This window comes from Cynoglossus semilaevis, chromosome 12 (genome assembly GCF_000523025.1).
Source record: "Cynoglossus semilaevis isolate Cse_v1.0 chromosome 12, Cse_v1.0, whole genome shotgun sequence".
Classification (NCBI taxonomy): domain Eukaryota; kingdom Metazoa; phylum Chordata; class Actinopteri; order Pleuronectiformes; family Cynoglossidae; genus Cynoglossus; species Cynoglossus semilaevis.
The window spans coordinates 16,510,163-16,536,114 of record NC_024318.1 but is presented as its reverse complement, the minus strand read 5'-3'; the positions used below and the strand labels follow the sequence as shown (position 1 = coordinate 16,536,114).

Here is a 25,952-nt window from a genome sequence, read left to right as displayed (position 1 = left end):
TACTAGAATTACAGAATTTGTCTTCCCATAAAAGTATGATTTACAGGGGGTCCTTGACTTATATCCGGGTTTGGTTGTAAGTCGAATTTTTGCTGTAACTCAGAACCTGCATACAATAACATAGTACATATCGCAAAATATGTAGGAAGACAGAAACCGTTGGCTGGGAAACTATTGCTTTTAAATACATACGAGTTAGCCACAGCATTGTCCTCTACGATTTGGTCTGGCAAGCAGTGCCATCGGAAGACTCACTTATGATTGTGAGTCACAAGCAGTGCCACCGGAAGACTCACTTATGATTGTGAGTCATAACGAAGAACATATCACTACTGAATCTAAACAAAGCCAAAACATTACTTTCTTAATGTATACGTAAGGGGTGTGGCGACATAATGACGAAACGCCATAGGTCAAGGTCGTCGTAAACCGAGGACCTCCTGTATTATAAACATAAAATATGTGACCATTACCTTCACGCATCAATCACTAAAATCTATTCATCATACATATGCATAACATCATCTCCATTAGGAGTTTAGCAACAAACCAAAGTAAAAATACGGTGCTCATGGTGTATGGTGTTTACCCGTCCGTAGGGCAGCTTGCAGTTCTCCAGAGCGTTCTCCACTTTCTTCCTGTCCGACGAAAACAACCGTACGATACTGAAACGACCGAAAGTACATCGCAGCACATCTTAATACAGTCTTTCCACAAAAAAACACACTTGATGTGATTCTAACCTTTCACTGTAGCATTCTCTGAAGAACTGTCTGTGCTTTCAAATAAACAGAGTGACCTTAAATTAACTCCTGCTCTGCCTCTTAAACGCAGGCATCCATCAGCGCTGTGTTATCCATCTTGTTCTTTGGCAGTGGTTGATTACGAGGTCAGTGCTGAATTAAGCACCTCCATGAATCCTGTCCCTGTTTTTGCTTTCCCAAGTGCACATGGAATTGAATTTATTTTTAGGAAGTGAGGGGCAGAAAAGAATAAAGTTTAGGCCTCAAGTCTCTGCAGATTTGATTGGGCTATTTCTCACTTCCTGAGCCTCTGATTGTAACAGGAGCCTTTATGTTAATTTTAGCCAGGACCACTAATTAAAAACTATGAGTAGGAGATGATAGTAAGCTCACTTTTTGACAGGGATTCTTCCCTCAGTGTTTGGCTGGAGGGTCAGTCTGACATACCTGAAACGAAAAAGAACAAAGGTCAAATGCTTTGAAACCCTGACAGGCAGTACATAGTTTTTAAAACTTTTTTTTTTTTTTGCGCCACGAACCGGTTAAATGTCTAACAATGTTTTTACGGACCGGCCTTTAGGGTGTGGCTAATAAATACAACTAACTGAAATGATAGGACGGGCATTAAAAACTGGTATTTTCTACATTTTTTTACAGACCGGCCTTTAGGGTGTGGCGAATAAATACAACTAACTGAAATGATACGACGGGCATTAAAAACTGGTATTTTCTAAATATAACATTAAACGTTAAGCCACTGTGTATGCAACTTTATTAGCAGCGTCCTCGTAACGTCGTCTTTTAATGCAGAACGTTTGGTCTCCGAGTGGCGAAGAAGTTTTGAAGGCTTAATTGACTCATTACAGGGCCACTTACCGCGTATAATGTAGCGCGGGCTTGTTGCGTGGGAACAACCTGTCGCAATAAGTCGACATTTCAAGTAGGACTCCTGGAACTCTCTGTAAAATGTAGCTTTCTTTTTCTTTTTCTTTGAAGACGTAGCCTCTTCTTCGGTTTCCTCACTGACTGCGCTAAGAAACTTTCCAAAGACGTTTGTTTTCTGTTCATTTTGCTAGCTTGGGGGTTTCAATTTAGCGGAAATGTATTACTAATTAAAAGTGTGAGTCACAGACAGGCGGAAGAAATCCGTTAATTTTTCAAAATAAAACATTGTTCGGAATAAGATAAATAAACCGGAAATGAACGGAAATTGCTTCTTTTATTTGCTTTAATACAAAAAAGCATTTGCTTTGGTATCAAAATGAAAACTCTACATCCAATGATATAGCTCCAACTGAATAAAACCTAATTAATTATTTAAACTAAACATAAGATTAAGATGAATCAGGGTTTTACATAAGTTTTAAAATGATTACATAATAGTATGAAATGGTACAGAGAAAAAAAATTATAAATAATTTAAAATTTTCATCATTTGATGGCTGTGACCTTTGATCCCTCGGGCTGCTCTACACTACATCCTGATAGAAGAATTTTACCATTAATATTCAGAGTGACTGCAACATCTGCAAGTGCAATATAAAAGCATTGCTTTCGAGGCAGAGTATTGCACACAACACACAAAAGGTTCAACTGAAATTGTAGAACATTATATATAGTTTTTTACGTTTTCTTTATATTAACATTTTACACAGATTGAAAATGTATGTTATATTTTATATTACTTTATTTATTTTATAATTTTGTTATTTGCCCTAACTTTATACTTAATATCGAGTATAGATATCCCTGGCCTGAGTTTGTTCCTTTAGAGATTTGACTCTACAGTTTATCTGATAAATAACTCCAGCAGGCAGCAGTCAGTGCAGACAAAGAAGGTGTTGATTTTTTTAATTTTTCTTATTTATTTTTTTAAATTGCCATCTTGTTTTTTTTTTTAGCGTTTACCTCTCAGCCTTTTGGAGCCACAGTTTTGGAGCAACATCTATTACCAAAGATAGGGGGCGCTGCTAGTTTACCCTGTATGAGTGCGGACCATTAAAACGGCTAACCTTGATACTTAGGTGGCTATTTTCAATGTTTTTTATTACAAAATAATTTGGCTTATCCCTTTATCAGGAGTCACTACAGCAAGGGGCTGGGAGGGTACCTTTTTTTTTTTTTCAAATTCTCTTAAAGTCCTAAAGTCATCAAACTCGTATTGTTCGTGTATGTGTGTGTGTTTACTCACATTTTGAGCAGACTCTGGTCCCTGCTGAGATTGTGACTCAGCAGATTGGAAGACAGAGAAAAGAGTGCCTCGCACCACAGCTACAGAGAGCAGATCATCATCATCATCGTTGTTATTATCACATCATCTACATATAACCTCACCGACCGCCGTCACTAGCTGACGACACCCCTGCTGTTCTGAGACGAATACCTTGGCCTCGTCCTCTTGTGTAGCGATGAAATTCAGCTGGTTGATGTTTACCAGGTCTAAGGCCGTAACCACAGTGACCATGCGGTTCTCGAGGCGTCCAACCAGGTTGCCTACATCCAGCAGCTCCCTCAGTTTGGCCTCCTGTCAAACCACACAAGATTTTTGGAAAAATGTAGACAGACAATGAAAATGTTTGTTGAATTTGGTTTGTTTGTTCTTTTTTTTTTTTTTAATCAGTTTGAGCTTGTGGCTGTAACTGAGAAGAGAAAATATTGGTCAAATCAATTTTAAGTTCTTTTTCTGTCTTCCGACAGCTTGCAGGCTTCGGCGAAACAGTAAAGTCTGTCGATGTTTACATCTGGTGGTTCAGTCTGATTTGATGCATGTCTGTCAGATACATACAGAGGAAGTATAGACGCTTTTGACATTTCTATATTTAAGAAACTGAAATATTTGTTTTACATGCTATATTTCGAAATATTTTCAACATCTCGAAATCCTCCCAAAACCACGCTGAGTAAAAATCATGTCAAACTGAGATCAAGCTGAGAGTGGATGAGTGTAATGCTATAACGAGAGAACAAAGTTACCTTGGGTGTTTTGGTGTTTCGGCCTGTCCTCACATCTTTTATGAGGGTCAGTTCCAGCAACTCTGTTTCCTAATAACACAGATACATTTACATTTTAAAATTCAACCCCAATATTTACTTTAAAATATACCATCAATCCGTTCATAATTATTGATTGTCTTTGTGTTTGTGTGAGTACCTTGTTTTGGTCAGTCCAGTACAGGTAAAACCCATGTGGGTCCACACACAGAGTTACTGGTGTAACAGTGGAGAGGTCCTAGATAGAAAACAACACAGTTAGAGAAAGCCGATGCTGGGGCGACTGGGAAGGAACTTTTTTACCGTATGACACAGTCGGGAGTGGCAGAGAAGAATGTGAGGGAGGTGCAGGACATTGTACTGTACAAGGTCTGTCAGACAGTGGTTAGGTGTGCTGACAGAGTGACTGATGGGTTCAAGGTAAGGGTGGGGTTACATCAAGGACACTTGTTGTAACCACACATTTTGTTTGCTATGCTAACGGACAGGTCCATTCCAATGAAGACAGTAATCCTACCCCCCCGTACATACAGTAATACAACGTATTTAATTTTTAAAATTATTTTGTGATTGAGCTTAATGTGAATGTTATGTTAAAGTATAACAATTCAGTATGCAAGTCTGTTAAGTTATGTTCGCATTATTATTACCCAAACATCAAAAACAAATAACTCTTGCTGATAAAAAAAAACAACCCCGAATATATATATTTATTTACTGAATGATATCTAGTTTTGAGGAAGGAAAACTGGTCATTGGGGGCTAGAGGGTAGAGGTCAGTGTAGGAAAGAAGCAAATATAAAATGTCCTGGGATCAATGGATAAATTGCATCAATGCTATTTCTAATACACATAAATATTTGAAAAAAAAACATATATTTGTTGATATTTATTGTAATTATTATTTAGCAATTATTAAAAAATTTACGTTTTATTTTTTTTAATTTTTTACATTTACCTTAAAATATTTGGCCACAGACATCTGAACAGCACCACAGTGGTGATTCCTTCCTACATTCATAAGAATCGAAGGATGCTTCACAACAGTCCTACTTGTTACTTGTTGGCATAGCAACTATTTCTGTGTTTTATAATGGCCCACTGTAAATGTTGTGACCATTTTCTATAAGACTCACACACACACACACACGTGCAGTGCCACAAACATACATGTGCATGCTCTGGCACACACACACAGCAATGTGGTCAGTGTGTTGGTAAGCATGCCAGTTACCATAGTAACTGAACAGCGCGTTTCTTATTTCAGGGTTCTGTACTTATACCAGCATACCAGTACACACACACACGCACGCACACACATGCACGGACATCTTGTACTTATGTGCGCTACAGCTGATCCACGCAGTCATGCAATCACAGTTATACACGTACATCGTGTACTGCCGGTACAGGAGCGTAAACATTAGTACACATTAGTATATGGAGGCAAGCGAATACCAACCAACAGGTGGCATTTAAAAAAAATACACCAAAAACCAGCATGCGAACAAACATGACACATTTCACCCAGTGGAGTACGTTCAAGTGCTTTAAATATATGCAAGTCAAGTGGAAATAACCAAACCAAAAATATTACAAATACTTCCACAACGTAAATAAAGTCAAAATAACCAAACAAAAATATTACAAATACTTCCACAACGTCCTTACCTCGTCCCATTTAATGAAGTTACTGCCGGTCCTCAGGGTGTGAGAGACGGAGGGAGGTTGAAGTTTCAAAGCGTGGACCCCCGGCTGTGCACTTGCCATAGCTTTAGACTCACAGACGCACACGCACGCATGCGATACACACTCTCGGGCAGGAGACAATCTGGAGATGTGCACTCTGTCCTCTCCGAGTCCAAACTCTGAGGAAGTCAGTGAGAGACGCTGAGCTGCTGCATCTCTCTCTCTCTTCCTCTCTCTGACTCACTCTCTTCCCATCTACTGAGCTGCTGCATCTCTCTCTCTCTCTCTCTCTGACTCACTCTCTTCCCATCTCTCTCTCTCCCTCTCCTCTCTGCTCGTGTACCCCTCACTCTTCAGTCAGACCTTCATCTTGCATAGACAAAGACAGAAACAAGTGCCTTCGTGGGTGATGTGCGTGTGCGTGCGCGCGTGTGTGTGTGTGTGAGTGCACTGCCTCAACAAATTGACTCATCGGTGTCATGCGCACAGAGAAAACCTTCCCACAGATGGAGGAGGGATGAGAGGAGAGAGACAGAAGAGCACCTAGAAAAAGACTTCAAGAGAGGAAGAAGAGTGTGGGAACAGGACGGGAAATAAGGAGGAGGAGGAGGAGAAGGAGAAGGAGAAGGAGGGCGAAGCATAAAGAAAAACACAGCAACATTTGTTAGAAAGTGAGCACAAGGGAGAGAGGCTAAACGAGGTGGGCAACCGGATAACGATGATTCAGACAGATCGGGGGGTTCTTGAAGACAGTTTTCACCAAATCACACGTCTACATCTGTGATGTTTTGTTATCTGTGCTGAGATGAAATGATTATGTATATATACATATATACATATATATGTGTGTATATATACATATATATATCTGTGTTTCTATATATACACTGTTATAAATATGCATATATAATCATTTCACAATATATATAATGTGCTGAGGTGAACTGATTATATGTATATATGTATATATATATATTTATATGTGTGTATATATATGCACATTTATAAATAAGTATATATAATCATTTCACAATATATATAATGTGCTGAGATTAAATGATTATACGTATATATGTTTACATATATTTATGTGTGTATATATATATCTGTGTATGTATGTACTCATTTATAAATATGTATATATAATCATTTCACTATATATATATAACGTGCTGAGATGAAATGATTATATATATGTATATATTTATATATGCATATACATATAAATATGTATGTAATCATTTTACAATATATATAATGTGGTGAGATGAAATTATTATATGTATATATACATATATGTATATATATATGTGTGTAAGTATATATAATAGTTTCATCTCACCACATTAGTTATTATATTTGTATACTATATATAAAATTTCGTATTTGTGGGACAAATACAGGACTTATTAACTTCTTTACATATTTATACATATATAGTATATAAAAATACATATATATAATATAATATATATAAAATATATAATATTTTTTAAGTCAGTTAGACTTAGTTTAGACATAATTTGTCAAAATTGGAATATAATAAAAAATAAAAAATAAACAATTTGGGATCCTGACTCATATTGGATGATTGAAACAAGCTTGAAATAGAAATTTAAAAACTGACCTCTACTATAGTAGGACCTCGAAATGACAATTTATTTTTGCTAAAGTTGTAGTAAGTCTTATGAATTGTCAAAACCTCAACCTGAGTACTTGATTTATTTTAATACTTTTTCACCTCACTTTTTAAAATAAATAAATAAATCAATAACATGCCAAGGCAACACTAAGTGTGCAATTGTGACCTTTTGACCTTCAAAGACACGGCTACAGTAGAAAAAAAATCTTTAAAACATATTCCACTTCATCAGTTTGCAGCAGCCTCCCACACTCTGGTGCAGAAACACGTGGCGTAAATACTCCAGGGTTCAATGTATCATGTATTATTGTTAATAATACTATGATTTTTTTTTTGACATTGAATAAATAGACAAAGGAATTTCAGCTGTATGAAACTTTTAAAAGACATCAATCTTTTATTTAAGTTCTACTCCCGATGTTGTACTTGCTAACTCTCCAGGGTGTATCCTGCCCTTGTGCGATAACTGCTGGGACTGATTCCAACCCCCCTGTGACTGTTGTTGACTAATTGACTCTCATAATGCGGTTGAAAGTACAACTCAACCTCAAAGCAGCAGCAGTGGAGCCGTTGTCTGTACTGTACACATGCAACAGTTTCACCTGCAGAACTTTTACATTTCCGTATGAAATACCAATAAACCTTACAGGTGTTTTGACATTCTGTGTTATATGTGGGTTTGGAAAGACAAGATTTATTGCATGTTTGCCCATCTGAGAGATAGAGATGGATGGATGGATGGATGGATGGATGGATGGATGGATGGATGGATGGATGGATGGATGGATGGATGGATGGATGGATGGATGGATGGATGGATGGATGGATGGATGGATGGATGGATGGATGGATGGATGGATGGATGGATGGATGGATGGGTGGATGGAAAGGTGGATGGAAGGATAAATGGATGGATGGATGATGGAAGGATGGATGGATGGAAAGATGAGTGGGTGGATGATGGATGGATGGATGATGGATGGAGAGATGGATGGATGGATGGATGGATGGATAGATAGATAGATAACGGATGGATGGATGGGTGGATGACTGATGGATGGATGGATGGATGATGGACAGACAGACAGATAAATAGATAGATATTAAAAGTTAATATCAAACATCCCTAGATTTTTTACGGTCAAAAAAACTAAACAAAACCAGAACTAAAAGTCATTGTGGAAAACTGGGATTAGTCCATTTGACCTGTGCAGAAAACAGATCTCTTTGGATTTTGATGGCAGTTCGGTGATTAGTGGTGGGTTGAAGGTGACACCGACCGCGTGCTTTAGAGCCTCGTCTTTATTCTTCGCCGCATCCCGAAATTACCTCGCCACGACACTCAGCGAGACAGAGGTGCATTTGCATTAGCAAAGGCAACGGCACTCGCACACTGGCACACACCCTGTTCATCAACAGATCACTGTGCTGGTAGCTTACATAAGGGAGAGAGTGGGAGGCTGAGAGCTATTTCAGGAGCAGAAAAGACGCCGGAGTGCAAGTGTGTGCATGGTCGAAGCACACATATGGATCGGAACGGTCTTCTCTGTGTGCGTGCGCGCGTGCGTGTCAAGTTTAAAGTGAAGTTTCGACTCGGATCTCTGGCAGTTTAGAGATCCTCTGCGCCCGTGATAGATTGTTCTGCCCGCACACACACAGAGTTACACGGCAGCCAACCCCTGCAGAGCCGCACAGCCAGAAGGAATTGCCAGCAATGTCAAGATGTTGTGGCAGCAGCCTGTTTTTTTCTCCTACGGGCCTCTGATAAGAGCCTTTCCAAAGACAATTGCAGTTTTCACTCCGTGTGAAGCCTGCTGTGGTTCCGGTGACTTTTCAGGAGACAAAAAAAAAACAAAAAACAAGGAACAGCTAACTACTTCACCGAGGAGAGTGTTAAGTTACAAAAGTCTGAACGCATTTTGTTTTAATGCTATTTTCTTCTTTCTACTTTTGGAGATAATTCTATTGCAGTCAAAGGTGTAAATCAGGGGTGTCAAACATATGGCCCGCGGGCCAAATTGGGCCCGCTTGGGGTTTCAACCCGGCCCGCTTGATGGATTTTGAAAATGAAAAAGTACACTTCGTGTTCAGGAAAACGTTTCGTACAATCATATTATATCACCAGTCAATGGATACCGATACTAAATACTATAAATATAAACTCTGCGATGTTGTTTGTTTCTGCAGAGACATCATCTTGAAACTGCCTTGGGATCTTTCTCCAGGAGAGACCTCGCTGATACAGTGTAACGACCTCGTGTACTGCGGTACTTCCTCCTACACAGCAACTGACTTTTTCGTTTAATAACTACAAGTCAACCTTCATATAAAAGCCAAACCATCTTTTCCCCCCCTTTGTTTCGATGCAAAAAAAGTACATTAGATAAATATTCATATTTAATGAAACGTAACTTTACAAAACATTTCCCGAACATGAAGTATTTGTGTATTTATTTGGTTTGTTTTTTTTTTTCAAAATTCATCAAGCGGGCCGGATTCAAACCCCAAACGGGGCTGGTTTTGGTCCACGGGCCGTATGTTTGGCACCGGTGGTATAACTGATCGTACACCTCCGAGCAATTACGTTCCTATCAATTTGTCAATTTGACGCTGGATTTCGCTGGTTTTGGTCCACGGGCAATTTGTCAATTTGACGCTGGATTTCGGACAATAAATCAATCATTATCACAATGATTTGCTAATTTAATTCTGCTATTTCTATCGAACTTTAGAAAAGTTGATCAGCAGTTCCAACCAAATCAAAAAAACTGTGTACAATAAGAATTAAATGAACGCGGTGTATTCCAAACAATCGCCATGGAAATTCACATGGATTTCTATTTGGAAAAAAAAAAAAAAAAAAGTTGTCAGTAAAGATCTCTTTTTTTATGACTAAAGTCAACTATTTTTTTTATACCAGCTGTGCTGTAATAATGGATTTTTCTCTGGAACTGTTTCTCTGTTAAGTTATTTCAGCCACTGTTCAAAAGAACGGTGTACGCAGATGGAAAAAGAAAAAATACATAGGAGAGGCGGGGGAAAAAACTGATCTCAGTCTGAAGCCACCGCTGAGAACTGTAACAACTGCAAAACACGCCCACGTGAAGGCAATCGTTCGAAAAGAGGCTCTCACAAAGTATCGTTGTTTAAAACAAACTCGAGGCCCGCGGGCCACATGCGGCCCAGCGAGTCATTTGGTGCGGCCCGTAGGAGCTTAAAGTAGGTTGAATTGGCTTATAATGAAGTATATGCTGCTGAGTTTCTTAACTTGATAAATTATTTTTATTACACAGACTATTACATGGACTGTAATATTTGTAATTTAAACTAATAATAATCGATTGCAGAAACATTTATTTATACATTATGGAGTAGTTACAGCTATACAGTCAAGGGTATTTGCCAAAGAAAATGTTAGTTGCTACACTTTTGCATAGTGGCACCAGCTTCTTCACCAGGAAACGGTGTGAAAATGCACACCTGTAAGACATGTACAGTACACGTTACAAACGGGTGACGATCAAACAACAATCCAAACCGACCAGTAAAGAAGCAGCATCGCGGGCTCAGACCAAAAAGACAAACATTGTAAAGTGGCCAGGCAAACTTAAAGGCAATTAAAAGAAAGTACATCAAAAATTACATTTCAATGTTTAAGTCAACTTAGAAATGCAAATTTTGACCTCTTGTCCTCCTGGGCTGGAACTCTATGTTAGTAATTCATGGGAAAAACTTTTTTTTTTTTAATTTCTGTTTATACCATATTTGAGTTTGCAGAAGGAAAAACACGATTTTTTTGAACATCCTTATGGTGTTTTTATTGTAGTGGAATAAAAAGGCTGATAACGTAGCATTTGGCCAATTAGCATTTGGTTGCATAAAAAAAAACAATAGCTCATTTTGAGCTTTTCTCACATTTTTAAAAACTGCATAGCTCATTTTAAGCTTTTCTCACATTTTTAAAAACTGCAAATATTTTTTTTCACACTACTGTTAAGTTGCCAAGAAAACACCAACAGATCAGAACTTTTCTTTTTTTTATTATTATTATTATTTGTAAGTCTTTGTTTAACAAAACTGACATTTACTTGACAACGACTCCGATGACATCATAACCCCCAGTCTAAAAAACTAAGTAAAAAGTAAAGTATCTTGCTCTGTGCTGTCTCTTGTCAGCCCGTGATTAGTTGCACTCAGCAGCTTGCAACTGATTGGTCGACGTGACTCATTGCTGTTTTATGCAAAGAGTTTCACGATGCTACCAGCAGATGTCACTGTGTCAGTTTTCTCATGTGTTCTGGGCATTTTCTGACCTGAGGTCATTGGGACCTGGTGTTTAGGACTTTGACTGTTTTGCGGCCGTAGTGCCAGTAGCTGTAGCCTGAAGCCGTGGTGGTAACTGCGGTTACATACCTGAAACAGAGAAAACACAAGAAAATTATTGAAAAAAATAGAGAGAGACACTCAAATATAAATAAATAAAATCACATTTTTGTCTAAAATTATTAATGAATATGATATGACTACAATGTTTATTTTGGAATCCAATCGTTCGGTGGGCCATATTGGGCCTGCGGTCCACCAGTTGACCATCACTGCTGTATGCAATGCACTCCGTTTAATTCGAGTGTCAGCAGGACAAAAAAAAAAAAAAAAAAAATGAGTGTTAGCAGGACAAAAAAAAAACAAAAAACAATTCTAAATGTACGACCTGTGGTCCGTGTCACTCAGTTAAAGCACACTTGTATTAGACCGTGGCTCGGCGTGACAATGTCAAATGTTTGTTCTCGGTCTGCTTTTACAAATTCAGCTCACTCAGAGCGGCGGACAGAAATGAGTCAGCTCTTTTAACCCAGCGCTCGGCTGGAACAAGGGGCATCTTTGTGCTTGACGAAACCGAATCAATTTGCATTCTAAAAGCATTTGCACAACAAAAACGAGTGTCTCTTTGTGGTAACCTCAGCTATGGTGAAGGACACCGTGGGCACATTCGGCGTTTGTGAATGGCACCGTGTTTAAGTGATTAAAAGCGGGTCTACCAACCATATGCACGGCAGCAGGACGCTGTCTGTGAACTGGAACACGGGAGCAGCGAGAGAGACTGCCACCAGGAGGAGCTGGATGGCTGTGTTCACCTGCCGACAAACGGGAAAACACGCCGAGCGATGAGCAAATCAGACGGTCCATTAATGCATCATAATAAATTATTCAGACAGAGAGCCCATTGTTGAGCTGCACTTGTTTTCATCACCTCACCACAGGTGATGTTTTCGCTTAACAATGTACGTTGTTTGCATGGACGTATCGCTGGTAAAATGGCATTTGGTTGGAAGAGAAATGGGAAAAGATCGATCGAGAGATATAGATAGGTAGAGAGAGAGAGAGATAGGGAATGATAGATATATAGAGAGATAGATAGATAGTAGGGAACGATAGATATATAGAGAGATAGATAGATAGATGACAGATAGATAGATAAATAGATAGATTTTGTTAAATACATACAATAAATATATTGCATCTTGATGTGTTTATCAGTTCTTAGGGTAAATGAATTTATTTGTTACAAAGAAAATATTAATTTTAAACATGTCCATAATTATAACCAGTCATTACATTTTTGTTTGTCTTCACTAAAAACAATTTACAAGATTAATTACACGTAATTATTATTAACAATTATAATAACAACATAATTATTTAATAAAAAGTTGGCATAAAAAAAGTCCTATAACTGAGTGATCGGCCATCCTCGAGCAAAGTAAATGGGGTCTGTCGCCATCTAGTGGTATCAACTGACATTACAGCCAATGTGTTGCAAGCGGGAAACGGACAGATGAAATGTGTGTAACCAGTGTAACCAGTTATATGCATGAAGGTGGATGAGGATATTGCTTTAAGAATTAAAAGGACATGTGTGAAACGTGTAAACGTGTAACATTCTCTGTAATGTTTATAATAACTAATAAAAAATAAGCTATATTTAAAAGTACAGCTGTAATTGTGATTTGGATGTTCGTGACATTCACGCATAAGCGAGAGGTATATTTTTACTGCTACTCCACTCGACCAAGGGTACAGCGTCCACTGTAGTGCACATGTGGGTGGATTTGGGCGCCTTACCTTGCTGAAAAGTGTGGGCTTTAACTGAGCGGTGGTGTAGCAGGGATTAAAAAACTTGGCAAGTGTCACCTGCAGAAAAAAGAGCATTAAAGACATTTATTAATATGTTCACACAAACTGGGTTACTCAACACCTTGAAGCTTAAAAATGAATAAAAACACAGCCTCACCGGCGGAGGAACAGTCTTGTATCTGATCCAGAAGACGGCAGCTATCAAGCCGATGTCTCTGAAAATCACTAAAGCCGTCAGGGGAGCTGAAACGGAGAAGAAGAGGTGGCGTCGTTAACGAAATGCCAATTAAATGCAAAAATAATTAAAAGCAATAAAACAAAATTCGACAACTGGGATTAAACAGTAATAAATGTTGAATTAATAAAATCAAATCAGTTGTCATGAAAATAAAGAGATTCAGTTGGATAATCAGTGGCAATGTTAATGAGAAACTAAAAAAAAATTAAATTAAATGTCAGCTAAGTTATCTCCTTTTAGAAATGTGATCAAAGTACACACACACACACAGTCTAATACCTGGTATAAGATCAGCATAGGTGAGGCTGACGTATAATATACTGACGAGGATTTTGTCAGCCAGGGGGTCCAGAGCGCTGCCCAAGGCTGACTTTTGATTTGGCCAAGTTCTCGCGATGTAACCATCCAACTGAGGTAAAGAGGGAACAGAAGAAAGATGAAGACATTTGAATAAATGTATACTGTATAAATGAAAAAAAAAAAAAAAAAAAGCTTCGACAACAAGAGGTAGGCAACAGAGTTGGCCATCATTGGTTTGTTGGGGTGACAGAGCTGCTTTGGGTTCAATTCTGTCTCAAGCCTAATGATAATCTCTGGTGTGATAATTCTGTCAAATCACTATGCAGATTTCTGCTGAGTCATCCTCTGAACATGGGAAAAGGCAAAGGTGTTTTTTACTTCTATTATTTATTCTTACTTTCTACTACAAGACCCCTGACCGGTAGGGGGCGCTGTCATCTTCATTTATTTTAATTTTTGTACATTATATTCAGTACTAGTATTATTGTGCTGATGCTTTATTTACAGATGTTCCTAAAATGCTATGCGTTGTAACATGGCTGTTTATATGAGCGTGGAACTAAATAAATAATTATTTAAAAATACTGATCTGGTAATGAATAATGAATTATTTGCGTATTTTGAATCGAATTCCAATGAATTCGAATTGAAATCGAAAGTACTACACTAGTGAGAAGAACATTCTACCTTTAAGTGGTTACTAATAACTTGTTCTAAGACCCCTCCGTCAGTCAGGGACTGTCTGCATGTATGTTGTTGGACTAGCCAGACCGGGTACTGTGGACTCGTGGACGGAGTCGTGACTCGAGAGTAGGAATACGTTACCAGGTCCGTAGCTCCAGCCAACGTAAACAGGGCCAGGCTCATGTGAAAGTGCTGCTGGACGACCAGGTAACCCAGCAGTGGAGCCAGGAAAATACGACACACACACAGCAGGTTAGGGATCGTCCATGGGTTCTCATACTGCAGAAAAACAAAACGTCACAGATGTAAATAAATAGATCATTGAGCATTTTTATACTTGCGGCAGGATAATACTAGTTTTCCATGGTGTATTACACTTGATAACACTCCTGTGTAGGCAAATACACAATATGAAGAAAGTGTGAATACATAATGTTGATAACACTCCTGTGTAGCCAAATACACAAAGTAGTATCATCAATATGAAGAAAGTGTGAATACATAATGAGAAAATTGTATTACTGGACCCTAACCTCAAGCAGTTTATTTTTTTACATAATAAAACATTAAGTCCAACAGTAGCGCCTTTGTTTATGTAACTAGAAAATGTCTTAGGGGACATTGAGAGGACAAGTGTTTCATTGAACAATTTCATCGGAATAAGGGACTGTGTTATTACAGCAGTTTTTCTTAATGTCAACTAACGCAGGGTTTATACTAGCAGGACGTGAAGGTGAAATTGGATGCTAGCCTATTTTATCACAGCACCTGAATAAAGCTGTATAAAAATGTTGTAATATGACATAAAAATATTCATTAAAATATTCAAATATTGTATTTATTATTGTTCCTTGCGGTCAAAGTGGTCATTTGAGGTGGGAAATAAAGACAAGTATTCCTCAGTAGGTGGAAGTGGTACAACTCAAAGCCATGCCAGCCGCTGTGAAAACAAAAGTGCAAAGGTGCCTTTAATGCGTAGGCGACGGGATGCAAAGTTTTGCAACAATGTTGTTTGTAGAGTACAGCCCACAGCTATGCTAATCCCTGGGAGTTTAGCGTTAAGCACTACGCTAGAAAAGCCTGACTGTCAAATATCAGATTAGGATTTTGCATCAATAATTAAGAACGTACAGAGACTGAAATCAGTTGTTAAGGTTTTTTGCCCCTTTATTGTTTATGTACAAGCCCATCTTTAAGAGCTCTTCAAATGTTAATTCTTCTCAAAACAACATTTGATAATCTTGGAAAAAATGTACCTGCATAATAAAGTCAAATGGCCATGTTTTTCTATTAACGGATACATAATAGCATGCAACGGTTTTAGTGTTTACTTTTCTATGTATTTTTTTTTTCCTTTTTATTATTAGGCACTGCAATGGATATGTTGTTGAATAAATAGTGTCACACTTGTATACACTAATGTTATCTAAAATACTTTTAAAAATGCTACTATAGACCTATAGTATCTAAAGTAAAGCATGGTATCAATACATATACAGTGTTCATTTGCCAGGAAAGTGGAAAACTACCCACAGACTTCTACTTTGAAAAAACAAAATGCTATACTGCGCGTGTATTTTATGATTTTCTAGTAAACTTACCAGAAATACCGTGGTTAGCGAAATACATTTCGTTAAAAAAGCATAATACCTGAGCAATTAGCATTTTTATAACTTGGACTCGAAGGAGTTAAACTGCTCTATCAAACAATAATGCTAAACAAAATGTCTTACATATGAAGTGTATATATGACTTATACATGGTGCTTTAGCTAAATAGCTATACTTTCAAATGCTTCATACATTGTTCATTTAACTAATAAATCACTGTAACACAAAGTAGTTCGTTTTGTTCGCCGTTGCTTATGAAAAGTCTGGTGTTCATAATGTCGTCTTAAGACAACATGAGTCTGTTAGCTGCTTTTCGCGGGTCACACTACATTAGGGAGCAGACAGTCGCCTTCTTCACTCACCAGCTCTTTGAACTTAAAGAGTCCATGTCCGGGTACTGTAGTGTCCTCCGTTCGTTCAGGTTCCTTCGAGCTGCCCTTCCTATTTTCACAACAAAGTCCACGAACTTTTGGACCCGCTGTGGACCACTGAGTGACCGCACATCCATAGTGACCTCCACGGTACAGAAAAACTGTTTGAGGCTCTTTCCAGAAACTTGGTTTTACTTGCTGCGCGACTCTACCCCAACACACCACGCGACTATCAGTCCCTTTTAGTCTCACATGGGGGACCTTTACCCTCAGATACTCGCTGACAGGTGTGAAAGAGGGCCGCCATGACCTGGACTGGAGCCCGCACACGCCCGCACTACAGCGCACTGACAGCGGACAGCCGACCCTGACCAATCGCTGAAAACACATCACCGCGGTCATCACTGTCACCGAGTCACAGACCGCCAGCTCCGTGACATTTGTTTCATGACAAAAAAGTACATTGGTAGTAATGCCCCCAGTAGAGTGGATTTACAGTAACTCACTACAGCAGGTTTCCATGTTGCCGGAAAGTGAAACGTCAAACCACGTCGTAAAACGGTCCACAAGGATGCAGGCTTTCCTTTAGAGGACGTTTATTTTGAAAGTCCTACTTCCACATCAGGGAGGATGAAGTGTTTAGGATGAAAGATTTCAAAGTTGTGCTCAAACGGAGAATGCAAAAAGTTACACAAACTACAAATTATAAGAATAACCTATATAATAACTTTTATAACTTTTTTTAAATTTAAATTAACATACAGTATACAGACGTGAAAACAGGCAACATCCACACAGAAAGTCCATTTACCACATGTTTAAACCACATTCTTCACCATTTCAAGAGCGTTTACTGAAAACCACATTCTTCACCATTTCAAGAGCCATTTCAATGCACCAAACAAAAATATATTTACAGGAAAACAGGTGTTTTTGATAAGTTTTTTTTAATAAAAATGTATAAAGTGCAAACAGTAGAAACTAAACAGGACAGGAAATGGTATCCAAAAGCATTACAACGTGTACAGTATGTCATCACCTACAATTCTTAACAGTTGTTCAAAGTATCATGGCAGGTTGGTTCACCAACCTTTTACAAACTGTGGGTATATAAATTGCTACTTGTTTGATACACAACCCCCAAAATGTAATAATAATAATAAATAATAAAATTATGTAATGCTCTGTAATGCTACTGTACTCCAAGGGCACCTTGGGTAGTCCATGAGGGTGAACTGGTGCTCCTGGGTCACTATGTGGTGTCAAAACAGCTGACTGTTGACCAAACTTACTCTTATTGTATGGTCTTCTTGTGTTCTCTGGTGTAAACACTTGGCTGAGTGCTGCAGTAGTTGCAGAGTTCAGTCTGTTTGTAGCTGGTACAACTTGGCCCCTTTCTTTAGTAGGAAACCCTGTTCATTTAATGAACTCACCAGACCTTCAAAGTCCATAACCTAAAAAAAAAAAGAAAAATAAATATTATTATTTTACACCTGAAAATGCAATGGCGGTGTTTCCTAAGGATAAGAACACCATTACCTTGATGTTTATCTTTTCGGCCATGGCTCGGAGCGTCTGCAAATCGAACTGCTTCTGATTGGTTCTCTGCGCATGCGAGTGCAGTGCATTGACCAGACGTTTTGCTGCACTGCGTTGACTCGTGCCGGACCCACGCTGGGATACTTCAAATTCCAGGTTGCCCAACCCATCGGAAGTTATATCTGCCAGACTGTACAAAAAGAAACACACATTGTTTTCATCTTACATTAACATGGAATGAAAACATTTTCACGTTGGATGAAAACCAAGCCTGGGAAAAGCACTAGAGGGTAGGGCACCCTATTTGAACTCCATGAGTATAACATCAGTGTTGTGGTATGTGTTATTCCAGCGGTATCACACCTGTGTTTGATAATTTCGATGACATCTTCGGCATCACTCTTGGATGCTGTCTCTCTGAGGTCCAACCTGGCTCGTGCCTAGAGCAAAACAACAGACAACAAACACTAAGGGCTGACACCAGACAATCATACACAGATTCATGGCTTCATACGAGAGTCTGCTTTGTGAAGAAACCTACCTCAGTTAATCTAATCAGGGACTCCAGCTGACGTGTGGTGATAGGTGTGGCATCAGCGGAATGAGACTGAGCTCTTAGTGACAGGTAGAAGTCCTGGATTGTTTTTGCAGCCTCGGGAGAGATCACCGGATTCACGTACTGCCGGGCATAGCTAACGTACTTCCTTAACAAACAGGCTGGAATGGCATCTATAACTTTACCTGCGGGGATCTTAAAAATGAGATTGTAAGCATTTAAGTAGAGAAAAACTATACTCATATATAAATACCAAAGGTCTATTCTTACCTTCAAACGTTCAGACAGCGGCATGTCTTCTAGCAAGACGGAAGAATCTAACTGGTTGTCAGCAGCCCTGGTAACTGTGGCGCTGCTGGTCCGGCCTTTTCCTGACCTATTTGCCATGACGTGTTCCGAAAGGTGGCGGTCATGGGTCTCATCCGGGATGTCCAGAAGGAGGAAGATGATGTCAAAGCGAGAGAGGAGAGCGGAGCCCATTCTGAAAAAAATGATTGAAGCCAAGACAACGCTGATATACTGGCAGGAATTGAAGAAAGACACAAAGATCTTCAACAGATTCAACATTATCTTTTTTAGTTTTAATAGCCATCTGCTGCCACCTAGCAGAAGAGGATGTAATTGCACTGCATGTCACACATTGACGAACAAAGACATTTTTTTTTGCAATAAATAAATGATAGTTTTGGGACCAATATTGGGTAATTTACCAACCCACACCCCTTGCAAATTGAAATACTATTGAGATCTTGATAACGTATATTTTTATCTGTAGAAACCACTATATGAGTTGCTGCCACCTAGTGACTGGAGGCTTGTTATCACTCAAGCATTACAGTAGTGGTACACTTATGTCCAGTGTGCCATATTCCATTGCAAGCCCCTCACGCCCCCCCCCCGACACCTAACAGCGCCCCCTAGGGGGGCCCGCCCCACTGTTTGAGAAGTACTGCGCTAACCCAACTTACTTAAGGTTTTCACAAACAGTCTTGGATCTGGTGTAATGTCCTCCAACTGGATTGGCAGCTGCTACGACTGATGTTCTGGCAGGTAGAGAGGAAACTATTCCTGCCTTTGCCAGACTTACTGACTGCTGCTCCATGGCTTCAAGCAGAGCCTGTTGCTGGTGACCTAGTTTATCAAACTCATCAATGCAGCACAGACCTGAAGGGAACAGATAGAGGAACATGCTTGTTTTTTTTTTTTTTAAATGTACCATTTGTCTTTCAATTGTGTGATATTGCGTTTGAAGACAGTTGAGTTTTTTCACCCCCTGACCTTGGTCAGCCAGCACCAACGCTCCAGCCTCAAGAGCATAATCCCCCGTTCCTGCATCTCGTGATAAGCTTACTGTTAATCCTGAAAGAATTTTAGAGTTTTATTTACGTAAATACCACAATGCCACTGGGTTTTGTTGAAACCAAAGACCATAGAACTTATCTATCCTTCTGTTCGAGAAATGAAAGTGTAGAATGTAAGCTCTGGACGACCACAGTGTTGCCACGAAGGTTTGAAAAATGATGGTTTTCAATTTAGGTCGCATGAAAAGAGATGAGGAGAGTTGGTGGTCAATAATAAGGAAACCAAAAAATAATTAGTATTGGGAGGCTGGGTCATGGTATAGTAAGGAAAGGAGTACAGTAACCATTGGGATAGACGACTTCTAGGAAAAAAGAGTGGTTGTGGAAAAGGAAGTATATTTAAATCTTAGTGCGGCCGCAGGTCATGTGGTGCGTTTTAAAACCCAATCCACAGAGCTGTGGTTTTGTTTGCGCAAATCACCGCTCGTGGCTCGTTGGTCTAGGGGTATGATTCTCGCTTTGGGTGCGAGAGGTCCCGGGTTCAAATCCCGGACGAGCCCACCTCGAAACACTGATTCTTTATTTAGACTCCTGAGAGAATAATGAAGTTCGATCCAGAAGTTTGACCAGTTGAACACAAGTGTCTTGTGTAAACTGAAGGACTATGACCGTTTTTATACATGGGCTCTGGTTGCAACAAGGACGCAGTAAGAAAGAAACACATACTATAAGATACAAGTACAAGGTGCACAACTTACCTGTGGTGCTGGTACTGTTGCCACATACATAAACTCCTCTGGGGGCCACATTACACACTGCCTTTGTGGAAAGAAAACATGCTTTATTGAGATTGTTTTAACACAGATATAGAATTTTAGAAGAGACATCACTGTAACAAAGCATAGATTCCCCTGAACTCATTAGTTAGCTAGGCCTTGGCTGACACCGTCCAACGTTTTGCATGTGCAGTACTGTGCTACCTGTAACATCTGGCTCTTTCCCAGTCCGGGGTCTCCCACCATCAGGATGTGAGGGTCTCCTCTAATTGGAACACTGTTCTTTCCTGGGTGTTTCTGGCGTCCACCAAACAATGCCAGGGCAAGTGCAGCTTTCACCAGCTTCAGGAACAGGGAATTTTAAAGTGATTCCAAAGCATAGATGCTACTTCCAAAGCACACATTTACAGCCCTGAGATCTAATAATGTCATTTATTGTGAATTTTGAAAAAAAAAAAAAAAAAAAAAATTGTTGATACAACTTACCAAATGGCCAAAGATAACTGGACACAAAGAGCTGAAGAGAAATGTGATAAAAAAATACAAATTAATAAATGTCAATGTATATAATATTATTAATTAGTTGATATATATAAGACTAAAAAATGTGTTATTATATGATACAGACATTTTTTTTGTGGAGTGGGGAGTGTAACATGGAAAAGTTACACATTTTTGCATTACAAAAGGGAAATGAAAAGGTATTTAGACATATTAAAAGAAATTATTAAAAGCTGTGGGAAAAGACTAAATTAACTAAGATATTGACTCCCACTGAAAATGAGTGATTTTTTTTTTTACTTGGCAATCTTGCAAACTGTCTGAGTTTAAAAAAAAAACAAAACTCAGATCTGAATGGAAGATATTATTGGATAACATGTTTACTTGGCAATCTTGCAAACTTAGTAGTAACCTTAATGCCTTAATGTCTGAGTTTTAGTCTGAAAAACAAAATTCAGATTTGAATGGAAGATATTATTGGATAACATGGAATTACTGACTTTTTTGAAGACGAAAGTGGACATTTCAAGGGGAAGATGCAATTACACTTTATATTCAAATACTGAACAAAATCAAATTTTAGATTAATTTTTCTCATGTAATATATATATATATATGTACAGTATATATATATTTACCAATATTTCCTATATTTCCTAAATAATAGAAAAACCTAGGATGTACAATGTTGGTGCAATGCTCCTTACTGTACTATGAGTCTCAGCAAGTTAGGCTGTGACTGGATTTCCTGGATGGCGTACAACTCCTTAAGGGTGAAGTCATCACCTGCAGACTGGTCTTCAAGCAACCCTCGTGACCCCTGGCCAGACTTGGACTGATGACCTGCACAGAAGAGAGAGGAGAAAAAAAAAAGGACAATAATGTCACGTACAGAAACATGTGTTTAAACGTGGTATAATTAAAGTTTGAAGTACATTAAGTATGACTTTTATACTGAAAGTCAGTTCAGTACCTTTGGTGTTACTGACTGAGGTGGCTTCAAGGTAGAGCAGGAACATGCACTGATCCTTATTCCCTCTAGAACTACCTGTAATCAAAGTGATTTACTTTTTATATAATATTTGACCCGACATGTTTAAACATTACCATAGGATTTCACGTTCTTCACATTTTTTTTTTTTTACAACAGGCGGAGGTGGAACCCTAAACCACATCAGCATCAGTACACGTCACTGGTGGCCAGAAATGGATGACTACGTATATATATTGTATCAGACGTTTACCATCATTGGCGACTCTGACTATTCCCGTCACGGTAACAGTGTCCCCAGGGACGCAGCTGTCACAAAGGTCAGAGGTCAGGTGACACTCGACAGTGCGGGGAATTCGTCCGGTCTCCCTTTGCTCTCCACCTATTAACTCCTGCACCCTGAGGTAAAGTGAAATTTTTAGAGGATATTAAACATGTGATTTTTTTTTGGTTTGTTTCATCCATAATATGTCACAAGAGAGCCTCAGTAAGTTAAGATTTCAGATTACAAATTCCATAATCCTGTGAAGGATCAATGAAAAAATGTTTCCCATCATCACATAATGGAGTACTTCACAAATAGTGAGGTGGGACTTTAGGGGATTTCAATAGAATATGGCACACTGGACATAAGTGTACCACTGCTGTAATCCTTGAATGATAACAAGCCTCCAGCCACTAGGTGGCAGCAACTCATACTGTGGTTTGTACAGATAAAAATATACATGTTATCAGGTTCTCAATAGTATTTTAATTCACCCGTGTGACCCAGTATTCGGTCACTGGATCAACGCTCCCGATACCAATACAAGTATCTGTATCGGTGCTTCCTTGGTATTAAACTGACAACAGACACACAGGATTCTACAAGTGCTTTAAGTTCACAGAGGTGACACCTACTTGATGATCTGCCAGTCGACAGTGTGTGTTAGAGGTGAACTGCGGATGGGGACGAAAGAGCGGCTGCGACATTCTGGCTGGATACACTAGGAAAAAAAAAAAAGATAGTAAAATGCAGTGAAAAAAATGTTTTTTTTAGGATGTAAAGGTAGAGCTTTTAGACCTTTTAGACTATTACATTGTTGGGGAAGCCTGTATCAAACAAGTAGCTCTTGGTATTATTAAGCGCCCTTGAAGTAGCTCTCAGTTTCAAAAAGGTTGGAAAAAATCTCTCTAGACAACAACATTGAAAATATAGGATTTATTATATAAAAATAATCTCTGTGTGGTGGTGCATACTTTGGTGGGCGTGGCGTATTTCCCGTGCTGCAGTGGCAGAGACTGTGTGTTTGAGCAGCCCAGGCATTTGAATGCCATCCTGGTACAACGAGGTCTGATATTGCCCACCCTGACCACTGTTCCCTTCACACACACCAGTCGTCCAAACACACTGGCACGCAACATCCGCAGCGGCGTCAGTGGTTCGTAGTTGTACAGTCTGTGGTACACGAACAGGGGAACAGGAGTACGGCCTTTACAATGTCTGCAGTTGAATATGCGTCCCAAAATGAATGAATCAAAGTCATCGTTCATTACCTTGCACTGATGTAAGGGATGTTGATGAACGGTGAAGCAACAGGAAGTTCTTCCTCCTGCAGCTCCGAGGCCTGCTTTTCCAAATCTACCGTCAACACCTGAAACGCAACTTATATTTCAGCACACCATATTTGGAGTATTAGCAATGTTCATGTTCAAAGTATTTTGAGACCTCCTAACTTTTTTTTTTTTGTTTGTTTTTTGTTACCTGGTGAATTGCCAATCCAAGACAGTTTAGCATCAACTCTGGCTGCTCCTTCAGCTGCGTAGTGATGTCAGGCAGAACTCTACGCACAACCTTGTCCCCAATCAAATCTGAGTAATCCACCAAAATGCTGCCCTGCCGCTCAATCTCATCCTGTACGTAGATATTAGGGATATTTTTAACATTGTCGTTTTGACATGGCCGCTCAGGTGATCTAGCTTAAAATACATATTAACTCATATAATCTGAACGGTACTGATTCAATGCATGTGTAGTTCAAGTCTTACAATATATGGTCCCTACTACACACCATAAAATTAGATTTATATTTACGTTTTTGTATTTGAATTGCTCATGATCTACCAGCGCACCCATCGCAATCTAGTAGCAGATACTGATCTACTTATATGGCACCCCTGCCTTAAGCAAACACACAATAAAATGTATAATAATATATATGTATATTATAATATATGTATAATTGTAAAAAAAAAAAAAAAAATCTCTTGTAAAGTGAGGGACACACTGACCTTGTCGTACAGCTGAATCTTGGAAAGGAAGTATTTCTCAAACACCTTGATTTTTTCAACACTCGGTGAGCTCTGTATGAACCCTGTGCATAAAGAAAGTGACACAGTCGTCAACAGTAGCCACGCAAATGCAGCATGTTTCATCATCAAGACAGATCCTCTGTGTACAGTACCTTCAGTGAAGTAAAGTTGCCACCCTTTGTACGGACACAACATATCAAGTGTTGTCTGAGCCGGAGCTTAAGAGAGAGGCAGACTGTTAGAGCAGAGCATTCTGAAAAAGCATTTTCAAAATATACATTTTTTATTTTTTTATATTCGTGTGAAAAACAAGCCTGTTTCCACATTAGTGTTTTATGCTGTACCAAACTACACTAATACTCCTCAGAATATGTACAGTAGACAAGCAAAATGAACCAACCTCGTTGAGGGCTCGCATGGTTTCCTGGTCCTCCACTTCCCACTGACCCTCCTCTCCATGGTTTGCCCCTCCATCCTCCACCACCTCCTCTCCATCCACCGCCTCCACCTCTCCAACCACTGCCTCCTCCTCTCCATCCACCGCCTCCACCTCTCCATCCACCTCCTCCTCCTCTCCATCCACGGCCTCCTCCTCTCCATCCACCGCTGGTACCTCTCGATCCACCACCTCTACTGGATCCCTGTCCACTCATTGTTTTTTCTACAAAACATAATTCAGCAGAGTAAGAAGTCAAAACCAAGCAGTGACATATATATATATATATATATATATATATATATATATATACAGACAGTAACAGTAATATATATATATATATATTTATATATATAATATATTTTTATATATATTTTATAATTATATATATATATACATGTATATTCTAATATAAACACATGCACACACGCAGACAGACGGACGTCTTCTGTGCAATGACAATAAAGAAATATAGAAAATATAGACAATATAGAAAGTCTATAAACACACACGACCATTTAAATTGTCGTTGTTACCTTTGACCAGAGCGTTTACAGCAAACGCGGCTTCAAACGGCAACACATTTAAACACGTTTTATCAAAACGATTCACACCTCCGTATATACGTAACAGACTGTCAGTGCAAGTTTGACACTTTATTAAAAAATACATTTCGCGAATTTAAAGACCCGGTTTCGAAACGCATGAGTGCGGCGGGGAACAAACCTGTTTCGTCTCTTACTCACTGTGGTAAATATTTCTTCAATTTAAACTGAAAAAAAAAAACTATTGTTTTTGTTAAATTTGACGAGACGTGCATAACTTACCGTCGTACTTCCCTCCAACAGCTCTAAAGCTTCTTCTTTCACAATTTCCATAGCGAATAACGACCCTAACTGCCCATTCTGCCATCTAGTGGCCATAAAGGTAACTACAAGCACCTGTTCTGCAGATCGAGCCAGCAGCAAACAAAACTCTAATCATTGTATTGTACCTTCTGGACATCTGATGTTGTTCTCTACTGTAACGAATTGTTATTTACATCCAACCCAATATACATATTAAGTAAACTATTTGGTAGAGTTATTGATATACCAGATTTTATTCACAATATGTTTTGCAACAGGAGAAAACACACACACACCTTTAATAATAAA

At 39.0% G+C, this 25,952-nt stretch overlaps 4 protein-coding genes and 1 non-coding gene across 5 annotated transcripts in view; 1 reads left to right on the top strand and 4 right to left on the bottom strand.

Moving 5' to 3' along the window:
• Positions 1 to 313, bottom strand: part of LOC112486245 (1-phosphatidylinositol 4,5-bisphosphate phosphodiesterase beta-1-like) — a 15,333-nt gene extending 15,020 nt beyond the window's left edge. The window contains exon 1 of the mRNA XM_025060963.1: positions 297 to 313. Coding sequence (XP_024916731.1) covers positions 297 to 313 — 17 coding nt within the window. The remainder of the gene's footprint in view (positions 1 to 296) is intronic.
• Positions 286 to 5,671, bottom strand: LOC103387749 (1-phosphatidylinositol 4,5-bisphosphate phosphodiesterase beta-1-like). Its single transcript, XM_025061000.1, has 7 exons — positions 5,406 to 5,671; positions 3,895 to 3,972; positions 3,717 to 3,785; positions 3,127 to 3,267; positions 2,935 to 3,014; positions 1,137 to 1,190; positions 286 to 665 (listed from the first exon to the last, which is right to left on the bottom strand). Exons 1-7 carry the CDS (start codon positions 5,502 to 5,504, stop codon positions 539 to 541), a joined length of 648 nt encoding a protein of 215 aa, XP_024916768.1. The 5' UTR covers positions 5,505 to 5,671; the 3' UTR covers positions 286 to 538.
• Positions 5,672 to 11,020: 5,349 nt separating this feature from the next.
• Positions 11,021 to 16,961, bottom strand: crls1 (cardiolipin synthase 1). Its single transcript, XM_008322512.3, has 7 exons — positions 16,395 to 16,961; positions 14,564 to 14,701; positions 13,718 to 13,847; positions 13,358 to 13,443; positions 13,189 to 13,257; positions 12,109 to 12,200; positions 11,021 to 11,478 (listed from the first exon to the last, which is right to left on the bottom strand). The coding sequence occupies exons 1-7, from the start codon at positions 16,803 to 16,805 to the stop codon at positions 11,385 to 11,387; spliced, it is 1,020 nt and encodes a 339-aa protein (XP_008320734.1). The 5' UTR covers positions 16,806 to 16,961; the 3' UTR covers positions 11,021 to 11,384.
• Positions 16,962 to 17,264: 303 nt separating this feature from the next.
• mcm8 (minichromosome maintenance 8 homologous recombination repair factor) lies at positions 17,265 to 25,750 on the bottom strand. The gene is made up of 21 exons (XM_025060989.1): positions 25,522 to 25,750; positions 24,760 to 25,020; positions 24,512 to 24,577; positions 24,339 to 24,421; positions 23,812 to 23,961; positions 23,604 to 23,701; positions 23,307 to 23,505; positions 22,968 to 23,053; positions 22,321 to 22,466; positions 22,050 to 22,124; positions 21,784 to 21,919; positions 21,062 to 21,092; positions 20,780 to 20,917; positions 20,558 to 20,618; positions 19,777 to 19,857; positions 19,467 to 19,662; positions 18,769 to 18,979; positions 18,484 to 18,693; positions 18,306 to 18,382; positions 17,943 to 18,132; positions 17,265 to 17,857 (listed from the first exon to the last, which is right to left on the bottom strand). Exons 2-21 carry the CDS (start codon positions 25,010 to 25,012, stop codon positions 17,765 to 17,767), a joined length of 2,580 nt encoding a protein of 859 aa, XP_024916757.1. The 5' UTR covers positions 25,013 to 25,020; positions 25,522 to 25,750; the 3' UTR covers positions 17,265 to 17,764.
• trnap-ugg (transfer RNA proline (anticodon UGG)) lies at positions 20,288 to 20,359 on the top strand. The gene has a single exon. It is a non-coding gene; the product is annotated as a tRNA-Pro (tRNA).
• Positions 25,751 to 25,952: the final 202 nt, after the last annotated feature.

Excerpts from the sequence above, each read along its gene's own strand:
- LOC103387749 (XM_025061000.1), bottom strand. The coding sequence starts at position 5,504 with ATGGCAAGTGCACAGCCGGGGGTCCACGCTTTGAAACTTCAACCTCCC. Across the intron at positions 3,268-3,716 it reads GAAACACCAAAACACCCAAG|GAGGCCAAACTGAGGGAGCT; the intron begins GTAACTTTGTTC and ends GTGGTTTGACAG. Across the intron at positions 3,015-3,126 it reads CACAAGAGGACGAGGCCAAG|CTGTGGTGCGAGGCACTCTT; the intron begins GTATTCGTCTCA and ends TGCTCTCTGTAG.
- crls1 (XM_008322512.3), bottom strand. The coding sequence starts at position 16,805 with ATGACCGCGGTGATGTGTTTTCAGCGATTGGTCAGGGTCGGCTGTCCG. Across the intron at positions 13,444-13,717 it reads CTATGCTGATCTTATACCAG|CTCCCCTGACGGCTTTAGTG; the intron begins GTATTAGACTGT and ends TCTCCGTTTCAG. Across the intron at positions 13,258-13,357 it reads ACAAGACTGTTCCTCCGCCG|GTGACACTTGCCAAGTTTTT; the intron begins GTGAGGCTGTGT and ends TTTTTTCTGCAG.
- mcm8 (XM_025060989.1), bottom strand. The coding sequence starts at position 25,012 with ATGAGTGGACAGGGATCCAGTAGAGGTGGTGGATCGAGAGGTACCAGC. Across the intron at positions 24,578-24,759 it reads CCATGCGAGCCCTCAACGAG|CTCCGGCTCAGACAACACTT; the intron begins GTTGGTTCATTT and ends CTCTCTCTTAAG. Across the intron at positions 23,702-23,811 it reads TTGGATTGGCAATTCACCAG|GTGTTGACGGTAGATTTGGA; the intron begins GTAACAAAAAAC and ends GTTGCGTTTCAG.